The sequence below is a fragment of the Oryctolagus cuniculus genome, chromosome 1, assembly GCF_964237555.1.
Source record: "Oryctolagus cuniculus chromosome 1, mOryCun1.1, whole genome shotgun sequence".
In the NCBI taxonomy this organism is placed as follows: Eukaryota; Metazoa; Chordata; class Mammalia; order Lagomorpha; family Leporidae; genus Oryctolagus; species Oryctolagus cuniculus.
In genome coordinates this window covers 39,906,776-39,934,486 of record NC_091432.1, presented here as the reverse complement: position 1 = coordinate 39,934,486, position 27,711 = coordinate 39,906,776, and the positions used below count along the sequence as shown (strand labels likewise).

Sequence of the window (27,711 nt, the reverse complement as noted above, 5' to 3'; positions counted from 1 at the left end):
TTTAACACAAAGAGTAGTTCTGGTACTACAAAGAACTAAGCTCATGGGGAAAATTAATATGCCACATTTATCTTCAATGCCAACATTCCAAAGTTTCTAACATGAATTGAATCATTTTTACCCTGAGTAGATTATTTGTAACAAGTATAATAATTTTATGAGATAAATGGCATTAGCAAATTTAGCTGTTTGACAATCCTTCTTACCCATTCTGTGTCTCATGAGATTCTCGCCTTATTGACAGAACATTAAGGGGAAAGATAGGAGAATGTTGGTCTGCTGGGTCATGAAAGGTAATTTTCTGCAAATTTACAGAACATAGGCCAGAGCTCATCTTTTTTTACAGAATCCAATAACATTTCTCATCAAGTTAAGTTCACCTTGCTGTGAAAGATATGGGAGATTTTATTCTCTGCCTTCTCAGACTATATGATTAATAATTAATGACTAATAGTTTAGAATAGTTTGATTTGGAATATGTGTGACTTTTCCTAATTACTCTGTGTATAGCCAAGGACACTGATGGTTATTCTAAGCAGTGTTTCAGTGCCAGAAACATTGATACTTTGATCTGGAGGTTTGCCAGTTCAAGTTAAATATTCAACTGAAACAGTAACCTTTGGCCAAGGTAATGATCTGGGCCATGTCTCAGAGATGCTTTTCTGTGTTCCACTATTTTGATGACATTTTCATTTTGACCTGAAAAAAAATGCAAATAAATTCAACCTGCCCTTGCATAATTTGGCCTTTCTGTGTTGAGCTTCCCCTTCTTTTTAGGCAGCTGTGCACCTTTCATCAGTTTTGAATCCATAGCCAAAAGAAGGGAGTATCTTAATATTTTTCTTTTCTTTCTTTTTTTTTTTTTTTTTTTTTTTTTTTTGACAGGCAGAGTGGACAGTGAGAGAGAGAGACAGAGAGAAAGGTCTTCCTTTGCCGTTGGTTCACCCTCCAATGGCCGCCGCGGCTGGCGCACTGTGCTGATCCGATGGCAGGAGCCAGGTGCTTCTCCTGGGCTCCCATGGGGTGCAGGGCCCATGCACTTGGGCCATGCTCCACTGCACTCCCTGGCCACAGCAGAGAGCTGGCCTGGAAGAGGGGCAACTGGGACAGAATCCGGTGCCCCGACCGGGACTAGAACCCGGTGTGCCGGTGCCGTAAGATGGAGGATTAGCCTAGTGAGCCGTGGCGCCAGCCAGAATTCCACTGCTTTTCCAGGCCATAGCAGAGAGCTGGATTGGAAGAGTAGCAGCCAGGACTAGATCTGGCGCCTATGTGGGATGCCAGCACTTGCAGGCCAGGGCTTTAACCCGCTGCGCCACAGCGCCAGCCCCAAGAAGCTATATTTTCTAAAGAACTTTTTGTAAACTTCCCTGGCTATACCAAAGGCACCTCTTTTAGAATTTCTTCCTTTTCCTGTATATTCTTAATTAATAATATATCATCATCATCATTGTCATCTTCCTAGTAAAGAGCATGACTATAATACATAATTTTTCCTCTGACATGTATGTATCCTTTCATTCAACATACATATATTGAATGTTGTATATACAAGTTCAATGACAAAATATTAGAGAGAGGATACACCCCATCGATGCACGTTGCTTGTTTCTCACCTTGTAATAATATTGAATTATTTAACTTAATATCATAAATATATGAGTAACTGGCTCACTTTCAGCATCTGTGAAATGGGAAAGTAATATTGATCTGTCAGTTTTTATGAGCATAAAATGGATTAGCATATACAAAATACTTGAAATATCACTTTGTTTCTGCTTAGCCTATATTAACTATTATTTCTTTATATAAGTTTATTAGTTATTATTTTGTCAATTAGAACTTTGTTTTGCCAGGTTATAACAAGATCACTTAGAGAACCCGACTATGTGAAATAAGTACTCCAGCGTTATTGATTTACGGGGAATTAGCATTTCTGAATATCACATGAACATTGTAAGGGGTTGACGTTGTGCTAAGGAGGCAGTAAGGTCTGGGCATTGTGGCCTAGCAGGTTAAGCCACCATCTGCAGTGCTGGCATCTCATATGGGCACTAGTTTGAGTCCTGCCTGATCCACTTCCAATCCAGCTCCCAGCAAATGTGCCTGGGAAAGCAGTAGAGGATGGCCCAAGTCCTTGGGCCTCTGCACCCATGAGAGTGACTCGGAGGAAGCTCTTGGCTCCTGGCTTTGGACTCCACCTCCAACTATTGCAGCCATTTAGGGAGTGAGCAAGCAGATGGATGATCTCTATTTCTCTCTCTCTCTGTCTCTGACAAGGTTCTCAATGACACTGAAGGCCATTCCATAGCATTAATGTCATGTTTTTGACATTCCTAACACTCAAATTAAAGATAATTTATATGGGAGAATATAATTATTTATATTTCTGGCATATTTAAGTTGGATACATTAGAAATAAATATGTGCACTTAATATACTTTTTAATTAAAACATTCTAATAGGTACCATTTTAAAATGAAAAATTTGTCTGAGAGAGAAACCAGAATTTTAATCATTCTAGCAGCACTTAATGGATTTCCACCCTGTGTGGAATTTCTTCTGAACCACAGTGTTTAATTTACTTTGTTTGCTTTTAACAGGAATTGGTTTTGTTGTAAATATGTGACTTTCTTGACAATATTGTTTCTCCTTTATTTTAATGAAAAAGAAAACCTTGAAAATTATTTTATCTCTCTAATTAGTAGGGTTTGTAATAAGAGCTATTAGACAATGGCTGTAATTCTAAAATAAGTTTTAATTATATACAAAGGCTTTGGACTTTTTTTTCTAATAAGGAGCATAAAGCTAGAACATTTGGATAAATCATGGCATTGGACTAACAACATCTAGACTACCATCTCCTAACTTGATGCTAAATGTCACCTAAAAGGATGAAGAAAGTGAAAAATAAACACATACTAGAAACTAATATGGATGAGTTTTCACTCTTTGCCTAACCAATAGAATAGGTTTAAGAAACGTAAGCCAAGAACAATGACACTTGGCCTCATGAGCTTAAACCACCTGTTGGCCACCCAAATGATAGAGGAAAGTCAGACTAACCTAGTTCATTGCTTGACTTTTACAGTGAGCTTCAGGGGCCACACAGACAAGAAAACTAAGCACCCACTGCCCTTCTTAACAAGAGTAGCCTTTGGTGTAGGCCAGAGTAATGCCCTGACCCTGTGTCCCAGCCTTAGGAATGTCTATTTGTATATCCCTTTTCGTCTTTTTTGAAGTAGTGGCCAAGATCAGCAGTTAAAGTGTCAAATAGGTGACATTTCTAACCTCACTATTTTTTTTCATGACATCTGTGTATTCATGTTGATTTCTACTTCAAAGGACTATGAGGATGAAATTAAACTACATTATGAAACATTTGGCACAATGTCTGACACATAATAGATGTTCAATAATTGGCAGGCATTGTTGTCATTATCATTATTATGCAATTACAATTCCCTGCTATCTCTGTCCTTAGTTTTATTGTGATGCTCCATGAAATAATACTGGAAATTTCAAAACATTTCCACTGGTTAAAGAAACTAGCAGTTTAATGCCTTCTTGTTTTTGAGCCAAGGAATTGCTAGTACTGTGACTTCATATGCTTGAACCTATTTTCTCTGAAAAGCTGTAGCCCACTATGGGCTCCTAAAACACTGATGTGTGCCTGTGGGATGTCATTCTTGGAGACACCCCCTGTTGTTTCACCTGAACGAATCTTCAGTCTCTCCTTGTGTACCAGTCTCCTTGAGTACCAGATTACTTTGGTCCGTAGCTCTTTTACCTGAAGTTGCATATGTGTCCTAGTCAGGCTCATTTGAGATACCATTGACTAATATTAACTAAAAACTCACCAGATGATAGGAAAATATTTTTTACATATTCTCGAGATTCAGGAAGATCTGTTGATACATTAAACTAGCTTTATTTAGGTTATAGCATATAAGAGTATGAACTGGAGAGCCTTAGCAGCTGTATTTCAAGAGAATGCAGCTAGGGAAGGGTTTGTGAAGGATAATAAGGACCTAGATTGGGAAATTTTAATGTGGGTCTTTTAAAAGGCAGGAATTCTGTTGAAAACTGAGCAGACCCTACAAAATGTAGGTTGGGTTGATGGGGATAGCAAAGTGAATATTCTAAAGTAGTTTTGATAAGATAATATTCTAAAGCAGTTTTGATAAGCAAGCTAATAGTTTTGAGAAGCAAGCTGCTTCAGTTGGTTCTCAGTCTTATATCTTGAGAGCAAATATTTCCTGAAGCAATTAGCTCAAGAGGTATCACACAGGCCGGCATTGCGGTTTAGTGGGTAATGCCTCCATCTCAGACACCAGTATCACATAAGGGCGCCAGTTTGTGTCCTGGCTTCTTAATGGCTTGTGAAAAGCAGTGAATTATGGCCAGAGTGCTTGGACTCCTGCCACCCATGTGGGAGACCTGGATGAAGCTCTTAGCTCTGGCTATCTCCTGGCTCAGCTTTGGCTGTTACAGCCATCTGGGGAGTGAACCAGAGGATGAAAAAAATCCCTGTCTCTGTCTCTCCCCCTCTTCTTTGTCTGTAACTCTGATTTTCAAAAAAAAAATAATCTTTTTTTAAAAAAAGAGGTATTACATGACTTAATATTGTTGAACACATGTTTAGGAAAGCATACCTGGTTTGATTCTATTTAGCAAACAAAATTGTGTTGGTTTCAGTTCTGAATATTTAATGTTCTTTCAACTTTAAGGTCTTTGTCTATGAAATGCAAGTTGTGAGTAGTAGAGAAGTTAGTAAAAAAGTCTGGGTGTAATATTTAATAAATACCCAACACATGTTAGCTGATATTATTTTTATAGATCCTAATTAAATAAAACACATTTGAATGTGTCTTGATGCCAGCATCATCAAATTTGATTTCAAGAATTAGACTCCCAAATTTCAAATGCTGGTAACATCTCTTGCTCATTTGTCTCCTATAGCAGACTGCAAAATTTCATTAATTACTGTTCCATATCTCTTAATTGTAATATAAAAATACATCTTTCAATATTGGGTTGTAAAGATCCAAATGAAGGTGACCATAGCCAAAGTATGTGTATGCTTCTAATCCACACTGTTACAAATCATTGCTTTATTTGCAGAATGACATGAATTACATAGCATCCAGTGGACTTCTATTCAAAGATGGCAAAAAACGAATTGACTACATCCTGGTTTACAGAAAGACAAATATACAATATGACAAAAGAAACACATTTGAAAAGAACCTCAGAGCAGAGGGCTTGATGTTGGAGAAGGAGGTAAGTGCTTTAATGCTCATATTACTAGTTATGGTGTGATTTCTGGAGCAGGTAAAAGCACTTGCATTTTACTATGGAAATTATTTCCCACATGGCATTAGAAAATGTATGTGGTTTTTTCCAAATGTAGCATAAATTCATATGCACAGTCCCATTTAAATATAAACTCTACACATTTCTGAATATTTTAAATAGTTTTAAAGGATATGGCAATTTTCAATATTAAAAACTGAAAGAATAATTATGTACCTTTGTAAAATAGACAAATTTATGAAAATAAAAACAAAATATTAAAGAAAAGAGTTTGCTAAACAACATTTGTATTTTAATGCTGGAGTTGGAAAAAGATTTTCTTTCCAATCTTTATTCTTTTTAAAAAATCCATTAAAGATTTTTCTAGTGAAATAATAAAAATATCAAAGTCAAAGTCACTAGAAAGAATATAAAATCAGAAAAGAGGAAAAAGCATAACCTTCAGAGTTCTATTATACAAAAATATCACTCTTGTTATTTTAGTTAAATGTTTTAAGGACTTATAAAGCCTGTATTTGGCACATTACAGAAAGAAAATGGTCTGATGTAAAATATTAACAGCATAGAAATGTATAAAATAAAGAGTGCATATATACCATCTTCCTAGTCATGCCCTTCTCTTTGGTGACTGCAAACAGCTTGACTTTATCCTGCTCCTTGCCCCTCAGTGTATTTTCTACGTATGCCAAAACTCATGCGCATTTTTTACACAGAATCAGTCATGATATTTATGAAATACCTGTACTGTTCTGGAATTTGGCAATATGCTATCAATAGCTTAGACTGTCATCACATTTAGAAGCTGTTCCACATTTTAACAGGTGCAGAGTATTAATCTTTGGAATTTATTTAACCATTCCCCTATTGAAAGAAAAAAATAATTTAACAATTTGAGAGATGCCTAAATTACTGCTGCTTGGGATTAGTTAGACTTTTAAAAATTGGAAGCATTGGCCGGCGCCGCGGCTCACTAGGCTCATCCTCCGCCTTGTGGCGCCAGCACTCCGGGTTCTAGTCCTGGTCGGGTCCCAGATTCTGTCCCGGTTGCCCCTCTTCCAGGCCAACTCTCTGCTGTGGCCAGGGAGTGCAGTGGAGGATGGCCCGAGTGCTTGGGCCCTGCACCCCATGGGAGACCAGGAGAAGTACCTGGCTCCTGCCATGGGATCAGCGCGGTGCGCCGGCCGCAGCGCGCCAGCCGCAGCTGCCATTGGAGGGTGAACCAATGGCAAAGGAAGACCTTTCTCTCTGGCTCTCTCTCTCACTGTCCGCTCTGCCTGTAAAAAAAAAAAAAAAAAAAAAAAAAAAAAAATGGAAGCACTAAATTAAGAAAAAAATCCTGATGAGTTATATGATTATATATCTAGGAAATTTGCTGATGGCACTGGTCAGAGTGTTCATAGGCACTTTGATATGTCTTTACAACTCCCTTTCTCTCTCATATGCCAGCATCATTTTCTGAGGAACATGCATTGAGTTCTGAAATGTATCTTGAGGTGCTTCTAGAAAAATAATTCATTTATATTTATTGAAACTCTTTTAATAAGTAGAAAATACAAACATGTAATGGTTTGTATCATTGAAAGGAAAAAAATATTCACACACTGCCTAATGTTCCAAAATTACACAAGTAAAATTCTGACTTCAGTTTCCTGTTGACTTCTTTATTGTTTCTTTTGTATGCTTCTCTGGAAAACGTAATCCAAAAAGCCCCTCCTGCTGATAATTAATTAAATCAAGAGATGTTTACTGAAAACAAATGCATGAACTCAGTCTTGTGACAGGCCTTTATTCATTGGATTTTCCTATGATTTCTTCTCCATACAAATAGAATTAATCATTTCCTCATCTGCTCTCAGAGAAGTTTATACAGGTATTCTAACTTAATACTAGTAATTATTTTGCTGACTTATTTCCAATTATTCATTCATTCAACAGATAACTTTGGCAAGTACTGAGCAAGCTGCTGTGGGATTCCATTAAGCAGACTCTGAGACTGCCTCATTGAATTCACAGCTTAGGCGTTAGACGTGAAAATTATTTATTTGTCGTGGATATGTCTCAGAGCTTCTACCTAGTTTCCTTGGGAGAGAGTCCAGATTCTCTCTCTCTCTCTCTCTTTTTTATTTTTTTATTTTTGGTGTGTGGGGGGAGTCTTCCCCCCCTGTTCTCTCTACTTTTTGTAAGAATAATCCTGAATCTTTCCTTGCTTTCCAAGGGGACTGAGCTCTCAAGCTTCAGTCACTTCCAAAAGTTATTTTTGTTTAGATTGCCTGTCAACAGAGAAGTGTCCATTTGTCTGTGGTTATTCCCAGAGAAATGTTTCATCCTTTTAGTTAACATTCACATTCTTAGGATGTGTTCCCCCACAGTTGTGTAGAAAACCAGGACAGCTGGGTCAGGAAGTGTATTCAAACTCAGATGAATATTTTATTGCAACCACCTATCCCCAAGAACCGTAACCTCTATGCAGAACGTAAGTTACCAGTCACGGAGCTTCTTCTTTGCTCCCAGGTGTCTCCCTTTCTGTTGAGATAAATGATTTCCCTGACAGTAGAAAGTGTTAAGAATATTCCCAGTTCTCCAGAGTATATCATACTAATTTTGAAGCTGAGATGAAGAATTTTTATATATTCCCTACTAAAAGGGCCCTAGAAGCCATATGAAATTTGATCCAAACTTCTCTAAGTAACCCTGCCTGCCCAAACAAGGCAGAGTGCTGTGAATTTGTTAAAAAGGTAAACTCATTCCACTCTTTTCACTTGACTATACTTGCTCAAAAGAGAATATTTCCGTGACTGCACAATAAGGATCAACTGATCTAAGGCAATCCTAAATATCTATTTTTGATATAATATTTAAAATTTTTGTCCTCTAATATACTGTTTGTAATACTTTATAATGTCCTGTGATAATTGACCTAAGAACAGTCAATAGGTCTAGAATGGTTTCTCTTATTTAAAAATAATTAGTTATTGGAAAGGTAAAGCAACATTGAGAGAGAGAGAAGCAAAGAAAGAATGTGTATTTTCATCCATTGGTTTACTCCCCAAATGGCCACAAAAGCTGGAGATGGACCAAGATGAACCCAGGAGCCTGAAACTCAATCTAGGTCTCCACATGGTTTTCAGAAACCCAAATATTTTAGCTAATATCTGTTCCTTCCCAGTGAAGCTGCATTAAAAGCAGAGTGGGAACTCCAACTCATGCACTCTGATATGGGCATCCCATTTGGTGTATTAACTACTCCACCAATGCCTGCCCCTAGAATAATTTCTAACAAGGACATTGAAGACTAGAAGGAGACTACAAGAAAGGAAAGAAGTAAAATTTAAAAAGTATAAACTTTGAATTGAGATTTAAAAAATGAATTGTAGCTAAAGCAGGTGAAAGAAGGATATGATTTCAGTGCTGGCTGTACATTAGTATTACATACTGATCCTTTAAACTACTGATACTAGACTCCATCACAGCATGAATAAAGTAAATATCAGAATTGTGGAGTATCTGTGTTGGGGCAGAGAGGGAGATGACATTGATAATTTTTAAGACCAGAAAAAAAAGAGTACCATATGAACTTTGGAAGAATCTCTAGAGTTACATAATTTTGTATTGCAATATAACTTAAGATTTTTGGTCACTATGTTAGGGAAAGGGGAAGCTATTGAATAATTATAAGCAAGATGGTATCATAACTGTACTTGTTTTCAAAAGAATATAAGTGATTGCTCAGGAATATGAATTTGAAGAGCTTTGCTGAATGCAGAGATCATGAAAGGATGGAGAAGAATGAACAGATTTGCTAGCTATTTAAATTAAAATAAATATAATTTCTAGTGTCTTGGATATGGTAAGAAAAGGAAAATATCAAGGATAGCTTAACCAATTAATTTCTTTATTAATTCAAGGAACATTAATGGCACCTGTTGTATACCACGTTCTAGAGATAAATTGAAACCAAGGTTAAAATCATCTTATAGGAGGAAATAAATCATAAGCAAATAAAAAAGGAAAATGACATAGGAAGAATGCTACCTGATAATCAAAGAAGAATAAAGTTATAAAGGGAATGTCACTGGGTTGCTATGTCATCATGTGTGATATGAAAAAAAATTTTCTGAATGAAAAAGAGCTGGTCATGGGGAGACAAAGGGGTAGCCCATTGACTGAAGAAGGAACAGTCAGTATATACTACTATTAACTAGAGAAGGTTCTTTTAAAACTTAAAAAAAAATCTTTATTTATTTATTTGAAAGAAAGAGAGAATGAGAAAGAGAGAGAGAGAGAAAGAGAGAGAGATCTTACATTTGCTGGTTCACTCACCAAATGGCTATAACAGCCAGTGCTGAGCAGGCTGAAGTCAAGAGCCAGGAGATTCATCTGGGTCTCTTTCATGGGTGGAAAGGGCCCAAGTATTTGAGCCATCTTCCACTGCTTTCTCAGGAGAATGAGCAGGCAGATGGATCAGAAGTGGAGCAGCTGGAACTGGAACCCATATGGGATGCCAGTGTGACAGACAGTAGTTTAACCATCTATGCCACAACACTGGCTCCTAAAAGAGATCTTGTTTAAAGAAGAAGTAGGGGGCTGGTGCTGTGGCACAGCAGGTTAAAGCCTCAGCCTGCAGTGCCAGCATCCCATATGGGCACTGGTTTGGGTTCCGGCTGCTCCTATTCTGATCCAGCTCTCTGCTGTGGCAGTAGATGATGGCCCAAGTTCTCGGGCCCCTGCACCCACTTGGGAGACCTGGAGATCCTGGCTTTGGATCAGCTCAGCTCTGGCCTTTGCAGTCATTTGAGAAGTGAACCAGTGGAATGGAAGACCTCTCTCTCTCTCTCCAATTCCTCTTTCAAAAAATAAATAAAATAATTCTTTAAATAATAAAATAAAGAAGTGGAATAGGAGTTATGAAAACTAAATCATGAGCTGATAAATTGATATTATATTTGAGAACTAAAGAGATGTTTGAAATTAAGGTCTACAACTCAAATGAGGAGTCTGAGCTAAAGATAAATGCTTTAACTTTTAGAATATATGTAGTAATGTGAGCCCTGCACTAGGATGAAATCAGTAGACAGAATGAGAAAAATGTCAATCTAGTAGTGAGATTATAAGAGTAGGAGAGAAGAACTGACAGTGGGAAGTTGCAAGTGGAAGAAAGAGCAAAAGGTGAGGAGTCGCAGGAAACAGTGGTCATCAGGGCAAAATACTGCTGAATATTCCACCAAGATGTGAAAGTAGCTCATTCAGTTGGAGGCTATAGATATCTTTGGTAAAAGTCCCTGAGGAGGTGGACTTGCATGCTAGACTAGTGTGAAGTGAAGAGAAATTGAATAATGGAAAAATAGATGCAGCAGCAAATGTCATCAACTTGATGATCTGCAGAAGAGAAGAGGGAAATGAACAACCAGAAAGGAAAAATAGTTTGGTGAGGTATCAATTATTTTTTTTTCATTTTTCCTTACATAGGATATTTTTTTCCATACACACACACTTTTATTTTATATAAATATGTAATATATATATATATATATTTTCACTCATGTTCCAAAATTGTCTTCACATTGTGTGTTCCAAGGAACATACTCATTTAAACTTCTGGCTGTGGGAGCTCAGAATAACGAATGCACACTGGCAAAGGTGTCTGTGTTCTCTGGAGCAGTCACACACTGCTGCTGTGCTCGCTGGTGCTTTGCCAGGGGTCAGGTTTACAGGACGAAGCGACTCCATATTCAACTGTTGAGTGGAGATGCTCCCGGATGCAGGAGTGAATCTCTTACTCTGAAGCCGTCCTCTATTAGAAAAATCCAATCACCCAAGCACAGTGGTTTCTTTTACTTGACTCCTTTTATTTATCGGGAAGGCAGAGACAGAGACCTCCCACCGACTGGTTCACTCCTCAAACGCCCACAATAACTGGAACTGGGCCAGGACAAAGCTGGGAGCCAGGAACTCAATCTGGGTCGGCCACATGGGTGGCAGGGACTCGATCGTTTGAGCCATCACCTGTTGCTTCCCAGGGTGTACATTAGCAGGAGGCTGAAAGGGGGAAGAAGTGGGCCTTGAACCCAGGGACTCAACATGGCTGTGGTGGCCCACGCAGCATCCCCCGCTGCATGGTTTCTTCGATGGCACTTCTCCCAAGGGCCAGAGTCAGGCTTGGGAGCAGCCTGCTGGGTGCCCTCCAGAGGGGATCTGCGGCTTCTCCCTAGACTTCCAGGCACGTGAAACCGGGCGTGCCTCAGTTGGATGGGGCAGCTGCCCCACAGACCCCTCTGTCGCGCGGTGTCACTCGCAGCCTCGGTCCTCCCCTCGTCAGCTTTCATACCTGACAGCCTAACGGCCGCCAGGGTACAATGGCAAAAACTTGCACTGGTTTCCCTCAGAGACACACTGTGGACTGGAAAGGGTGATTTGAATTAAACTCTGCCAGTTTTGTAAACCCCAGGATGTCTCGGTAGCACCCCAGAGGAAACTGAACACAGTGAACGAGCCCGACCTGCTGACCAGCACCACGCACACTGTGCCACAGCATGGCTGCATCTGCAATTTCCGGTGTCACTCACTCTCGTTAGTAAGATTCTGAAGGGGCTGGTGCTGTGGCAATGGCTGGAGCTGCACCGATCCAAAGCCAGGAGCCAGGGAGCTTCTTCCAGGTCTCCCACGCGGGTCACCTTCCACTGCTTCCCCAGGCCATAGCAGAGAGCTGGATCGAAAGTGGAGCAGCTGGGACCTGAACCGGTTCCCATAAAGGATGCTGGCACTGCAGGGGTGGGGCTTCAACTGCTATGCCACAGCGCCGGCCCCCTGGCTTTCCCTTCTAAGCAAGCATGGCTCTTGGTAAGATGATGCTGATTTTTTAAGAGAGAGTGAGACTTGGACGTTTGTGTAACCCTGGCTCCTTTCCTTTTTTAGGAATCTTGAAATGATAATAGGGAAGATTCCTGAGGCGGGAGAGAGAGAAAGAGGAGAAAGAAAGGGAAAGGGAATGGTTGAGGGAAACAGAAATAACAAGATTTTTGGAAAGAATGATGGGGAGAACTCAGAATGCTAAGAAAGCTCAATATTTCCAAATTGTGTTTCTATTTTATTGCTTATTAAACTTATTTATTTTACTTGCCATAGATATTTTTAAAAGTGTGATCATTACTTATTAGTATTATTAATATTTCCTTTCTAAGAGTAATGCTGCTATTGTTTCTTAAACGGTTTAGTTTAAGAAACAGAATGAGACTAAATGTGATATCCCAAGGTTAGTATATGAAAAAATCAACCTATTAGGAAATGTTTAAATAAACAAAAATGTTTTTCTAAAATAAGTCTTCATCATTAAAAATTATTTTGAGGCTTCAAATGAAGATTTTTTGAAATTATTTATATTAGTTTTCTATTGCTGCTTAATAAATTATCTCACATTTAACAACTTTATAAAGAAACGATTATTTGTTCAAAATTCTGTAGGCCAGATGTTGGGGCACTGCATAGCTGGGCCCTTTGCTCAGTGTTTCAAAGAGTTAATCAAGGTGTCAGCCCAGCTGTATTTGTACCTGGAGCACGTGGTACTCTTTGGCGCTTGTGTGGTTGTAGAGGATCCAGTTCCTTGCTGTTGTGGTACTGAGGTGTCTGTGCCTTTGCTGGATTTCAACTCAGAGAAGCTGTCCTTAATCCTGACCACAGAGTCAGCTCCATGTTCAGTGCCAGCAATCGAAAATTTTTCTTTTGTCTCTCTGCTGTTTTTAATTACCTTTGCCAGGAAGAGCCCAGTCCCTTGTAGGAATTCATGAGAGACCATAATCTCTTCTCATAACATCAAACATACCTTAAATATAACCTTATCAAAGGTGAGTATCTTATCATATTCACCGTGCTATTAGAAAAAGATTTATATATAGTTAAAAAGATCTATATATAGTTAAAAGGATCATGTATAGTTAAGACATACAAAATGAAATTCTACTGGAACAGTACAACTAAAGATAGAGATATTGAGAGCCTTTAGAATTCTGCATACCACACTGTCAAATAAATATCAGAAAAAAGACAATTGTGCATTCCCCTTCTAAGCATATTTAAGAAGGAACTTTCAATGACAAAATGGGACCTTAGAATACTTATATTGTATCTTATACCAATTAGTTATTAGTTGATATGTAAATACTTAAGTTATCTGAAATATCAAATTCGGTATTTTGTGCTATTCTGAGGATCTATTGTCTTCTATACTCTGTACTTTTGAAGGCTGTGGCCTTTGGTTGCAACATTATTTTTATCAATACTAAATTGAAGACAGTTAGGGATTGTGATCAGAAGAAACTTGAAATGGATTTGTGAAAATATCAATAGGAATTGGATTTGTTAGCAGAAAAATGGTGAGGGAATGTATCCTCATTTTTTGAAATATACATTCACTGGAGCCAAGCACTGAGCCTGGCAAGAATAAATCTCATTTTTTTTAAATTTCGCATTGCTATTGACATTTTTTAGATAATAACATTATTTAGAAGAAAAAGATGCATATTGGAAGCTGTGTGAATGAATAGGTAGATGATTTGAAACTGTCAGGGTAGGTGCAATGTAACCCAACTCAGTTCCCAGTTCATATCTGCATTTTGTCTTTCTCTTAGACTTCAGACTGTGAACTGAACTACCACATACTATTTTATTTCTGCTCTGTGCCATAAACTTGCAGAGTAACTTCATAAGAACCCACTTTCAATTTCCTCTTCTCTCATGAGTGATTTATCTACCACTTTGGAATGTGAGGTGGAACAATTAAATAGTAATGTGAAGTGTGAAGTTTGTGGGTGGTTTGTTCCCTCTGAAAAGTCTGCGTTAATCAGAGTTGAACAGAATAGTGCCGGATGGGCAGCTTTGGATTTCGAAGGAGAAAGTTCTCTTTCTCCATGGCAGCACCTTCCCTCTGCCAGCCCCCTGTCCAGTAATGCTAAAAATTGAGATCACATTTTTTAAGATTTATTTTATTTATTTGAAAGGCAGAGTTACAGGGAGGCAGAAGCAGAGAGAGAAAGGTCTTCCATCCACTGGTTCACTCCCCAGATGGCTGCAACGGTCAGAGCTGACCTGATCCGAAGTCAGGAGCCAGGAGATTCCTCCAGGTCTTCCACATGGGTGCAGGGGCCCCAGGACTTGGGCCATCTTCCACTGCTTTCCCAGGCCATAGCAGAGAGCTGGACCAGAAGAAGAGCAGCCGGGACTAGAACCGACGCTCATGTGGGATGCCGGTGCTTCTGGCCAGGGCTTTAACCCGCTGTGCCACAGCGCTGGCCAATAAGTGTCCTTTTTTATGACACATAAATAAATAAAAGATAAAACTACTATAAGAAAACAAAAGAGAGCAATTAAAGTTTATGACAGGGGAAGGCAAATAGTAGCAAAAAAAACAAATGGTGGAAGTGTAGTGAGTGAAAGGGAAAGTAGTTGTGGAGAGGTTATTGAGATATTGAGTTTGCAGTTGTAAATGGCTGTGTTAGTCACTGACAAAACTGGCTTTCAGTCACAAGGAAATGGGATTCCAAGAATCAACACGACATGAACGAAAAAACTCCTATCTCCCCAGGAACAAACAATGATATCTAAGGAAAGAGTTTAAACGCATAACAAAGAGACAAAGTTAATAATAATAAAGTTTACAGTAATATCATTTTAAAAGTTTATGTCCAGTTTCTATTATCAGATGAAAAATACTTAGCTCCTCAAATTAAATCTTGATTCAAGTCACCATAGTTTAGAGTTTCTCTCAAATCATAGATTGTAACAGGCTTTATACTTATGTAACTTAAAGACCTGTGGCAGAAGCTTTTAAACCAAGAACAGGCTCCACAAAGATCAATCAGGTAGCTACTTACTGAGAGGAACAAAAGAAAAGAAAGGCTGTTGTGATTCTCTTGTTATTATAGATAGAATGTAGTTTGAGAGGTGTGCTTGCAACTGAGAACAAATATTTTTGGAAAATCTGTTAGGTGGAGGAACTTTAAATGCCCAGTCTTTCATAACGTTCATGGCTCCTTGAGGTAAAGGTCAATGTCTTCCTTTCTCAGGTGGTAAAATTAGGTATCTGAGAAATAATGCAACTTTTCCAAGGCCCTAGAGCTAATAAATGTTAGAAATGAAATTTGCACTTAAGTCTTTGTGATTCCAGCAGCATGAGTATTTTAACATACCCTGTCATTTATTGTAAGTGGGCAGTCAGGATTGAAGAAATTTTAATTATGCTTTGTTAAGGAAAGGCAAGTTGATGTAACACCAGCAGTTGGCATCATAATTTCAAAAGATCTCTGATTTCACTTTGAATATTAGAATTTTATATGAATAAAACAGGAAAACTTACAATGAAACATGAAGTATATATTTTACTTGTCTTGGATGAAGAAATAATTTGAATAGATGAATGCTTATATATTGTGATATCATAAAGTTTTTAATGTCTCTTCTATTCCCAAATAGAAACCTTTACATCACATGCACCAAAAGGAGTCTGAGTATACCAACATTCTGATGTTGCATTTTCCTTGTCTAGTGGCAGATTTCCAGCTGGATGATAAATATAGTTTTAAACAAATAATTGTTTGAATAAGTCAATGGTCATTTAGACATCTTATAAGGATTTTTCTGAAACATATATAATATGTGCAATCTTAGTTTGACTAAAAAGTTTATAGATATTTGAGATATAGTTTGTCTACTAAAATAATCTTTTACCTCTAATTTAAAATTAACATATTCCAAGTAAGAAGTTTTTCAGAAATTGTACTAACAAAGCACATTTTGTTATTCTTCCCAAGGTGAGTTGGCAAACTGCTAGTATATCAGTATGTTCAGAAGGAAAAACAATGCAGGGTCCAAAAGTTTGAATATCACATATATTTATTATTTGCTTGAACACTTTAAGCAAGCACATGCATGTGAAAGTTTCTCGGATTTCTCTAGTGAGAAGCCCATAGACTGCCCTCCTCTGCTTTTTTCATAATGATCTTTGAAACAAATTTGGGTCAGTGCAGGTCTGTGAAAATGTCTTCCCAGTGGAAACGCTGGTGAAACAGTCTACTGGGTATGAGTAGCTTCCAATTGCAACGTTCTTTAATAACGTTATTCATGAATGCTGATAATACAAATTTAAAATATTATTCTAGAAAACCCATTAAATTAACCATATTTAGAATATGGGAATGTATGAATATAAGAATTTTAGAGCTTAAATTTAAGATATATGTGCTTTTTAATTAATTTGAAAAATTTCTTTGATATACCTCTTGAAAAGTTCCACCTAGTTCAAATGTAAACAATATTAACCAAATGGAGTTCAGCTCTATCTAACCTAGTAGGTGTGTATGAATGGAAACAAACACCAATTCTTTCTTTACAGATGTTTAAACTATACCTATAAACTCCTAATAAAGATAATATGTGAAAAACAGTGGTGTATAATGCCAAAGTAGACAGTTATTTACTTATTTTAGCCTTTTATACTGAATCCCATATCTTAGTGATGCTGGGCCAGAAAAGCATTTAGTTCTCCAATAATTGACATGGTCAAGATATCCAAACAATAAAATCCAATTGTCAAATTTCTAATAATTAGATCAGAGTAACACATTTGATCATTCTGATGTACGTTTGACTCAGCTTAAAAACTTTTTTGTGAGATAAAACCCATTAAAATTCTCATGCCTTGATGTGGGTATATATTTACTCAGTGGTTAAAAGGAGTGAAAATTTGACAGTTCTGAGAAGTAATGGACTTCTATGATTTTTTTTTTTTTTTGACAGGCAGAGTGGACAGTGAGAGAGAGAGGCAGAGAGAAAGGTCTTCCTTTTCCATTGGTTCACCCTCCAATGGCCACTGCAGTTGACGCACCGCGCTGATCTGAAGCCAGGAGCCAGGTGCTTCTCCTGGTCTCCCCATGCAGGTGCAGGGCCCAAGCCCTTGGGCCATCCTCCACTGCACTCCTGGGCCATAGCAGAGAGCTGGACTGGAAGAGGAGCAACCGGGACAGAATCCGGCGCCCCGACTGGGGCTAGAACCCGGTGTGCTGGCACCGCAGGTGGAGGATTAGCCTATTGAGCTAAGGCGGCGCCGGCGACTTCTATGATTTATCCTCCATTTTTTGCGAATTATCATAGGACCTAGCAAGTAGATGGAAAATTAGTTGTTACTCAATAAAGTGTAGAAAAATAAACAAATGACATAGTGCAACTGCCAGTGTTTTTCTGTCACATCTAAACAAGAATCAAGGGATCATGATTATCTATCAAAAATAACTTCAGATTCTTAATCGGCTTGTGATGGCTTGTCATAGGATTCTGAAGTTTGATGATGATTAATGAGAAAATGCAGTAACTCTTATCGGTGATTATTTCCTTTATACAATGACTTTTACATATTTATTAAATAGTTTTATTCATAAAATTTTTATTCCTGTCTAGCAGCTTTAAACCAGTGGCAATCGTTCAAGAGTAGACAGAATCAATGTTTCTTCCTCCGAAATCAAAGCTGTTGTGACATCATCGGCTTTGATTCTAAATAATTGTTGCTGTCTTGCTATCCTTTGCAGCCAGCTATTGCAAGCCCTGATATCATGTTCATTAAAATTCACATACCATGGGACACGCTGTGCAAGTATGCAGAGAGGCTGAATATCAGGATGCCCTTCAGGTACTTTCAAATTATACTTCATTCTCTCTCAATGTATGTGAAGATGAGTCTGTGTTTTGAGCAATAAATATAGACTCTCCACAGAGGAAATGCTTTCTCTTTGAAAATTAGGTTACCCTGGACAAGTTTTTTCCCTTCTAATTCATTTGTCTAATGTGGTAAGTATCCTGATTCCCTAGACATGTTATATCCTTTCAAGGTGTACTTGCCTAGAAGGGAAAATAGCTATTATCAAATTTTCACTTTTCAACAATTCCCAAGATTCATTACATTTCCTATTAAATGGGGTGGATATAACTTGAAATTTTTCTGGAAGGCAGGAAGTATAAGTATATATGATGCGAACACATAAATATGGCATTCTTCTCTGTATATTGGTTAGCAATTATCATTTCTCAGGTCACCTAGGATGTTTTCTTAGGTCTGTCCTCAGTACCAAGGAATAAATGGCAATGAGACTTCACCTTTCAAATAATTTTAGCTTTTCCTTTAGATAAGCAAAGACTGAATAGACATGTTTCCCTAAATTTAGTATTTTTGTTATATGCAAAAGGTATCACTTCCCTCCACCATTTCTCAAAATAAAATTCAACATTGCTACTTCTGTATGCAACATGTAAACTCCACATTGAATATAAGAATAATTACAGGCCGGTGCCGCGGCTCAATAGGCTAATCCTCCACCTTGCGGTGCCTGCACACCGGGTTCTAGTCCCGGTCAGGGCGCCGGATTCTGTCCCGGTTGCCCCTCTTCCAGGCCAGCTCTCTGCTGTGGCCCGGAAGTGCAGTGGAGGACGGCCCAAGTGCTTGGGCCCTGCACCCCACGGGAGACCAGGATAAGTACCTGGCTCCTGCCATCGGATCAGTGCGGTGCACCGGCCGCAGCTCACTTGCTGCGGCGGCCATTGGAGGGTGAACCAACGGCAAAGGAAGACCTTTCTCTCTGTCTCTCTCTCTCTCATTGTCCACTCTGCCTGTCAAAAAAAAAAAAAAAAAAGAATAATTACACTAATGTGGAGCTCAATATGCTTCATCAGTTTCTAAGGATGTTTAATAGGCTCAGAGTAGACAGGATACTAAATAAAAGGGCCTCTCAGTAATTAATTGAAATGAACACTAAGAGTACAATTCAAAACCAGAGGGAAAACTTTCACTCTCATTAGCATAGAAAAGGTCAACTCTGGGAGGAGTTCTGACATTCTCAGGTTTTATGACAAGCTCCCATGATACTGAAGTTAAAATATGAGATATTGATCCTCATCTTATTCCTCAGACTTTGAATGAAGCACCCACAGTCATTTCCCATAAACAGTAATTTGATAAATTTGAGATTCGAGCATTTTAATGAAGTTTAGTCCCTTAGTGAAGCAAGTAAAGGACTGTGAGATATTCTTTTGTGTTATGATTAGGTAGTTTGAAGTTCATAGGGGATCATTTTCAGTTGAGTAATTATACTGAATTCATATTCAGAGTACCACTAGCTATGTAGGCATTCATGCCAAACCACTTTTCTTGATATCTGAAAAATTTACCTTTTGTCATTAAATAACTTTCTAAATTATTTGAAATTTGTCACTGGGAATCAATACTGATAACAATATATAATAATCTGCTGATATCAGAATACTTCCCCTTTGCTCTGAATAGCACATATTTATGCCACTCAAAATTATGCAGAATATAAACAATGAGATGAATTTCAACCACTCAAAGAACTTTATATGTGATAATAATCAAACGTCACGTACACATTTTAAATAATTGCCTTTATCCAGAGTAGGAAACAAATTTCATAAAAACATTCTGAAACTTAATTTAAAAATATTTTCTGTAAGCTTTAACACATTTTATAACACCCATTTTCTATCTTGTGAATGTAGTTTTAAAATGTATAAAATATTCCTGGTTTAAATTATAATTCTGGGCCGGCGCCGCGGCTCACTAGGGTAATCTTCCGCCTAGCGGCGCCGGCACACCAGGTTCTAGTCCCGGTCGGGGCGCCGGATTCTGTCCCGGTTGCCCCTCTTCCAGGCCAGCTCTCTGCTGTGGCCAGGGAGTGCAGTGGAGGATGGCCCAGGTGCTTGGGCCCTGCACACCATGGGAGACCAGGAAAAGCACCTGGCTCCTGGCTCCTGCCATCGGATCAGCGCGGTGCGCTGGCCGCAGCACGCCGGCCGCAGCGGCCATTGGAGGGTGAACCAATGGCAAAGGAAGACCTTTCTCTCTGTCTCTCTCTCTCACTGTCCACTCTGCCTGTCAAAAAAAATAAAAAAAAAATTATAATTGTGAAAATAGAAATAGTTTGTGTTCAACATTAGATGATTTAAATAAATAAGAACACATCCTTGCAATGGAATATAATTCATTTATATAAATGAATGGTACAAATATTTCTTGATGAATGTGGAGTAAAAAATAATTCAATACAATAAAAATATGTGGGATATATAATTATTCTTACAATGTAAAATGCATAGCAATGCAATTGGAAGGAAATATAATGACATTTAAAATGATTACTTCCACTGGTTGGAAATATAGACTCCTGTATTTTGTTTATATCATTATAAAATTATCTATTTTGTGCAACTGGCATTGTGGTACAGTGCATTAAGTGGTGCTGGCATCCCATATAAGCATTGATTGAGTCCCAGCTCCTCTACTTCCATCCGGCTCCCTGCTAATATGTCTAGGAAATCAGTGGAAGATGTCCCTAATATTTAGGGCCCTGCCACCCACATGGGAGACCTGGATGGAATTCCAGATTCCAGGCGTCAGCTTGGCCCAGTACTGGCCATTAAGGCCATTTGGGGAGTGAATCAGTGAATGGAGTTTAGGTCTTTTCCTGTGTCTCTCCTCTCTCTGTAATTCTGCCTTTTCAAATAAATAAGTTAATATTTATTTAAAAATTGTCTTTTTTCCACAAGCCCTAAATTGATTTCATGATGTAAACACAAGAGGCAAAGGAAATGTCAGACCCAAGACAATAGCTGGCTGCTTTTTCACATCAGGACAAAATTACTAAAATTTTTTCAACCTAATACTAACTGATTTAAGTTGCCTTCATCCTGCTGCAATGGTTGTAATTCACATGTTTTTTAAGTTCATCATTGAATTTACATGGTACATTGAAGGGGAAGAAACCCATAATGGCAATCATAAGTTTGTTCTGTCTATTGATTTCAATAATGATTCAGTTCAGCTATAATGGACATCATGGTAAAATATCTTATCAAAAAGGGAGCGTGTCTATGGACTTCATATATATCAGATATTTGTCAAAGCCCAGAAGATTGCTTTCTTTGGCTGTGTGATGGGGATTTGGCATTATTTGACTTAAATCTTGGCATGTGCCTTTATTATTAACATGCAACTACAGTTTCATTCAGTAGCAGAGAAAATTGTGAACACAATGTTGGTGCATTTGGGCAGTTATAGCAAATTAGCATAGAGCATGTGGTTTAAGCAATAAAACTTTATTTTTTAGTTTTGCAGATTATAGTACTAGCATGGTCAGATTCCAGTGAAATATCCTTTGCAGTTTTATCTTCACATGGTAAAAATGCAACTAACATTCTCTTCTCTTCTAATAAGGACACTAACCTCCTTGACAAGACTCCACCCTCATGAAATAATTACTTCTAGGAGAACTCACATCTAAATACCACTAGATATTCAGGTTTCAACATACAAATTTTGTTGGATCACCTTTGGTCCTTTGCAATCAGTAACAAATATTTTCTTTACATGAAATAGGTCAGTGTCGTAATTTCAAAGGTAGTTTCTCCTTCTTTATCAAAAAAGCATGTTTATCCTCCTGTACTCTGTTTATATTTCATAATTTAAAATAAGTTTCTTCTGGGTCAAATGTTATGCCATACTGGTTACATTGCCTGTTGGGATGCCCACAGAATCTTATGTCATACTTTTCATTTTGCTCTTTTCTCCATCTGAACTACACTTTCTAAATTTTTAAAAACTGAAAGTTTAATAGAGCACCTCATCTCCCTTTCTCTCAATTCCCTTATTCCTCCCATTTTCAAACAAATTTCAGGAAATTCTTAGTGACAAAATAATTGGTATTCTTATATTTTTATTTTTAAAACAATCTTTTATCAAATTAATTCCTTTGTTTCTCTTTTTTAAATGCACATGGAAACAAACCCCTTGCCATATTGTTTTTCAGATTAGTTTGAGTTAAGATTGTGTGCTTGGCATCCATCTGTCTCAGCAGAGATTTTGAAAATGATATTCCCTTAAGTCAGATTTTTTAAAAACAAGTAGCATTCATTGCTAATTTCCTGGTAACAGTGCCTTTAAAGGGAGAGTTCTGATACATTCAAGAGCAGGGCGTGGTGCAGAAAGCTGCAGAACTTATGCAGTTACTATCCGTTCTTTCTCATTTTTTTCTCTTTATTATACACTTTTCAAACAAAGTTTGTAATTGCTGTACTATTGAAGCTTTTAGAGCGTACAATTCTCAAGATGTAATAATATAACTATTATAAATTAGGTAGCATTTTCCAAAGTGTACCAAGGTAATATTGGTTATATAAGATCTTAAGGAGAAAATCTTGTAACCGAATACCTTCAATAACTGCTGAATTAATAAGTACATTGACATCAAGAACTTTTGTAGGAGAGGTAATCAGTCTTTAGAATGTAATAGAATTACTTGGGAATCAGTAAATAATGAAATTTTTTGGAACTTATGTCTGGAAATTCTAACATCACAAATCTGGGATAGGATTGGAAACATAGATTTTTAAAAAGCATTCCAAATGGCCCTGATGCAAATGATAAAGAAATATTGTCCTGGGGATTTCAATCATTTTGAAATTTCTTGTAGTTTTTATAAATTTCAAGGGGGCAGTTATGAAATATAGCCTCTCATTTCCAGCTGATGCTGATATTCTGAGATAATAGTTTGAGAAATGCTAGAACACAGAGTTGTCTTGAAACAATGGATATAGCGTTAATTAACTCCTTAGTATCAGGCATCTCTTTTATTTATAAGGTACACCTGAAATTTGGGATTGCAGTCAGCATCTACTACCAGAATACTATCCAAGCAGTAAAGTGTGTTTTTTTTAAATTTTTAAATGTCTGAATTTTTGAGAGGTAGAGTTACAGACAGAGGGAGAGACAGAGAGAAAGGTCTTCCTTCCATCTTCTGGTTTACTCCTAAATGGACATGATGGCAGGACCTGTGTGGATCTGAAGCCAGGAGCCAGGAACTTGTATCCCCCACAGGTGCAGGGGCCTAGGCATTCGGGCCATCCTCTAGTGCTTTGCCAGGCCATAGCAGAGAGCTGCCGGTGCCCTTATGGGATACCAGCACCTCAGGCAGATGCATAGCCCACTACGCCACAGTGCCGGCCCTGCAGCAAAGTGTTTTATAATGGCCAATCCAGTCTCCAGGCATTATCTATTATCATGTTCAATGACGTGTATAACGTAATGACGTATATAACGTATAGAAATTTAAATACAGTTGGCCCTATGTATCAGTGTGTTCTGCATCACTGCATTCAATCAACTGCTTATCAAAAGTATTTGAAACAAATTGGCAACTACATCTCAAACATATATATATATATATATAGACTTTTTTCTTGTCATTATTTCCTAAGCAATGCAGCATTACAACTTTTTATATAATATTTGCATTATATTAATATTATACATAATCCAGAGGTGATGCAAAGTATACATGAGAATGCATTTGTTAGATGTAAATACTATGCCTGTCCTTCTTAGGGACAAGTGGATCCTGTAGACATTTTCTCCAAAATAGAAGAAATAACTATGTACAAGACTAATAAAGAAATCAAACAGGAAATATATATGTGTGTGCGTGTGTCTGTGTGTCTTCTTAGAACAGATGCTTAAATTATGCATACAAATTTTACCTTGAGCTTTTCCATGTAGTTATTTAGTTATTAAAACATACTAAAATTTATTAAGCAAAGCTATAGATTTATTAGTTATAACCTTTATTGCATAAGTTTTCTGATTCCTTATTATTTGACCACAACTGGAGCATTGTGTCTAAATTTGGGGAATAATGACAATAAATTACAGGATAAAGACCACTGGTCAAAAAAGGTTAATCCTACAGGGCTATTTATGCAAAACAAATAAGGAGAATTAAAGATTGTTCATGACTTCATAGATTATAGGTACAATGTATATTGTTGGGGAAATATAATTAACAAAATCTCTCCCACTCTTCCACAAAGTTAGAAGAAAAATATTAGTTAGAAGAAAAATATTACTAAATAAACATTAAATTAGAACAGATGTATGAAGTTCAGTCGGCCAAGAGGTTGCAAAGACAGGAAGAAATTCCATGCTCTTAAATAATCAATCAGACAGAACCCTATCCTTACATGCTCTCATTTGTAAGTAAGGGGATTGAAAACATTTATCATGCATAGTTTATCTCCGATTTAGCTGCTATTTGGGGAATTCTTTGGATTTGTACAGGAAAGTAAAACTTCTGATACCTTTATGACAGGAGTAGTTTTGCACCTTGGAGCTAGGAATTCACCAAAGTTAGATGCCTATGATCCTTTAGAATCTGAGAGACCTCCCTTAATATTTACACATCAAACGGGTGCTACCAGTGCTTTAGGAAACTGACAAAAGCCATATGTAGTTTGCTAAAAAGCTTATATACATTTCAAAGAGGAGAGAAAGTTCTTACAGTGCCAAGGTTTACTCAAGTAAATGCTGCGGGGTGGGAGAAGTTTCTTTCTTTTTCAACTGGGAGAATTGATTCTCTCATGTTTAATTTTTGTTTTCCCACCCACAGAGTGGAACTGTTCTACAAAATATCTGTATTCATCTTGCATAACTCTTTTTCCCTTTGATCTTTATTTCTCCCAAGGCATTTTTGAAATAAAAACTTAAGAAAAGTGCTTAACAAAAATATTCCACATTAGCAGCAAGAGATAAAGAATTGCATTTACCCAAATGCTGCTTTATACATTTTCCTAATATCTACTATTGATAATAACAACTGCAAGTTTCATCTCCTCTTTTTTTTTAAAACTTTTATTTAATGAATATAAATTTCCAAATTAAATATACTTCTGGATATCTCTTTGTACAGGAAGTTATTTTAAGGAATGTTTTACACTTGAAGATCTTTGTTTTACTATTGATACCTTATTTGGTAAATGTTTATTACATGCAAAGTGTTCTCAGTCACAGAAGGAGTTAAGTGCAGCTCTGAATTCAACAAAACTCCTTCATCTATCAATCATGAGAATGTCTACTACTTATCAAAGAATGTGCAAGTATGCACCAGGCATGCAAAGTCAAATGAATTAAACTACTCTCATTAAGAAATCAACCTATTTAAAAGATGGTGAAGAGTTATGTAATATTGGTGGAGAGGATGTTCAGAAAAAAGAATGGATTTACAGAACTATAAGGTTAAGATCATATATGCACACAAACATCCCTGTATGTTTGAAAAATGAAAGGGCATGGCATAGGATCCATGTAACCAACCTCAAATCTGATATTTTAATTTAATGATAAATTATGTCAGGGACAATTTTAAAATTATTTTCTAGCAATATTACCAGTGATTGCAATGAAATATAGTATATCAGAGGGTTTTCAAGTTTTCTAAGTTAGCAGTAAATATTTGACTCTCAGCCTTGGTTTCTAGATATATCACCAGGAAGGAGCTTACTGATCCTTTGAAATGGGTTTGGAGATGGAGACAAAGAATCATTGTAGGAGACCCCGGTTATCAGCTTGCTGAGTTCCAATATGAGGATGTAGAGAAAATCTTTAGGAAATGAATGAACCTTTGTCACTACTTGCTCTACGCTACTTAGTCTTTTATTTCTCTAAAATCTCACATGCTATCTAAAACACTCAATTATCTCCCCATTGCATTCCATCTAAAAACCTAAGCTTTAGTTATAAGACCACCCACCATAATTTGTGTTGTTCATCATCTCCCACATCTTTTCGTCACTCTCCTAAATTTTCAATACTGCATGTATTCTAGCTATTGCCAAATTGGTTGAAAAGCCCTGAATCTCAGAGTGCCTATTCTTACCCCACAACCATCTTATACTGCAATCTCTGTCTAGAATGCCACATCTAACCACTTCATCCAAAGAATTACCACTACTTCAAGAGACAATACAGATAATAAATCCTCATCAAAGACTTCCCTGTGCCATTTTCCCTCTATGTATAAAAACTGAGCTTCCTTTTGTAGGTATTTCTGCTTTTCTATGTTACCACATTTTGTTAAAACTAAAATTACATGTCATTTCAACTGTAAAGGAAACTCCTTGTAGGCACAGACCCTTCTATTTTACTCTATTTTTTACATGGCTATACTTTATTATATCTTGGTAAGCCAGAAGTATTTATTACAGATCTGTTTAGATGAATATGTGGATGGATGGATGGATGGTGGGTGGATTTCATAACGTAAGCAAATATATTGGATTTTTAGGCACTGAGTGGGAGAAGAGAGACTTTGCAAGCCATTTTAAAGGTAATACTTAAAAGGGTCTATTGCTTTATTAAATTATCTTTTTTATTAGTGACATATATTCTGAATTAAAACCATGTAACTTCTATATTCTTCTTTAGCATATGGAACAAATGACTGAATGTTGTCACTCACTCATTTCATGTTATTTCCCTGTGACTTTCCTCAGCTTGATTTCTATTCTTTTTCAGGAAAAAATGCTATTACACTGACCAAAGGAGCAACTCAATGGGCAGGTAGGTTGTGGATGTATAATTTGTTTATACTAATTAGTCATTTGGAAAAAGTAAAGACAAAATTCATTTACCCATATCAGCATTTGTAGATTTTAGGAAGAAAAATTTTATTGATTTGTTCAAGAAATTTCCAGAACCACTTACGCCAAACTGAACAATGTTTAATCAGGATATTTGTTTGGTTCTATTTACCATTAATATTTCTGGAATCCTCTTATAATATATAATATATAGAAAGAAGATTTTTATTGAAAATTAACATTTTAAATAATCTAATTTTAAAATATTTTGAAACAGGATTATATGTAAAAGATGACCCATTAGAGTAATAGAACAATAGATCCAGCAAAGACTTGCTGAGTCAACTGATCTCTGACTTGACAGAAGTGATGTAGACTAACTCTGAGAGGATGAAGTGATTTACCTAGGTCATGTAGCATCTTCTGGATTGGAGACCCACTCTTATTCTGCCATCAAATACTAGAATGACCCATCTCTGTCATCCTGATATTGAAAATGAGTTTATTTTCAAGAACATTTCAAAACATCCGTGTTTTTTTTTTTTTAATCTATGATAGTAAAAGTAACCATGGAAAAGGGATTAAGCCAACCACAATCCCGAGACATAAGGAACTCTCCCACCTGAAAAGCTTGGCACTGTTTAATGGAAGGAAATGATCTTCCATTTACTGAATGCCCAATCTAAAAGCTTAGTACAGTTGGCTGTTTTCTTCCTCATTGCTATATAATCAATGAACAAAGGCAAAAACCATGTGGATGTGGTAAAATATGCTCCACTGAATAATTTTACAGCTTACTGCGAGTCAGAATGGCAGAAATTCTAGAACAAAAAAAAATATTGTGAATAAAAGACCACTTTAAGAAAGGATTAAATAAATCTAGTTCCTTCATAAAATAAAATTGCTGAATATAATTTGGAACCTTCAAAATCATAATTT

General features: G+C 37.1%; 1 protein-coding gene across 11 annotated transcripts in view; it reads left to right on the top strand.

The window, feature by feature from the left end:
- ANO3 (anoctamin 3) overlaps positions 1 to 27,711 on the top strand; it is a 426,063-nt gene that overhangs the window by 257,170 nt on the left and 141,182 nt on the right. For all 11 annotated transcript variants that reach the window (XM_070072318.1, XM_070072307.1, XM_051825141.2 and 8 more), the window contains 3 exons: positions 5,125 to 5,283; positions 17,886 to 17,986; positions 26,708 to 26,752. In XM_070072318.1, coding sequence (XP_069928419.1) covers positions 5,125 to 5,283; positions 17,886 to 17,986; positions 26,708 to 26,752 — 305 coding nt within the window. The remainder of the gene's footprint in view (positions 1 to 5,124; positions 5,284 to 17,885; positions 17,987 to 26,707; positions 26,753 to 27,711) is intronic.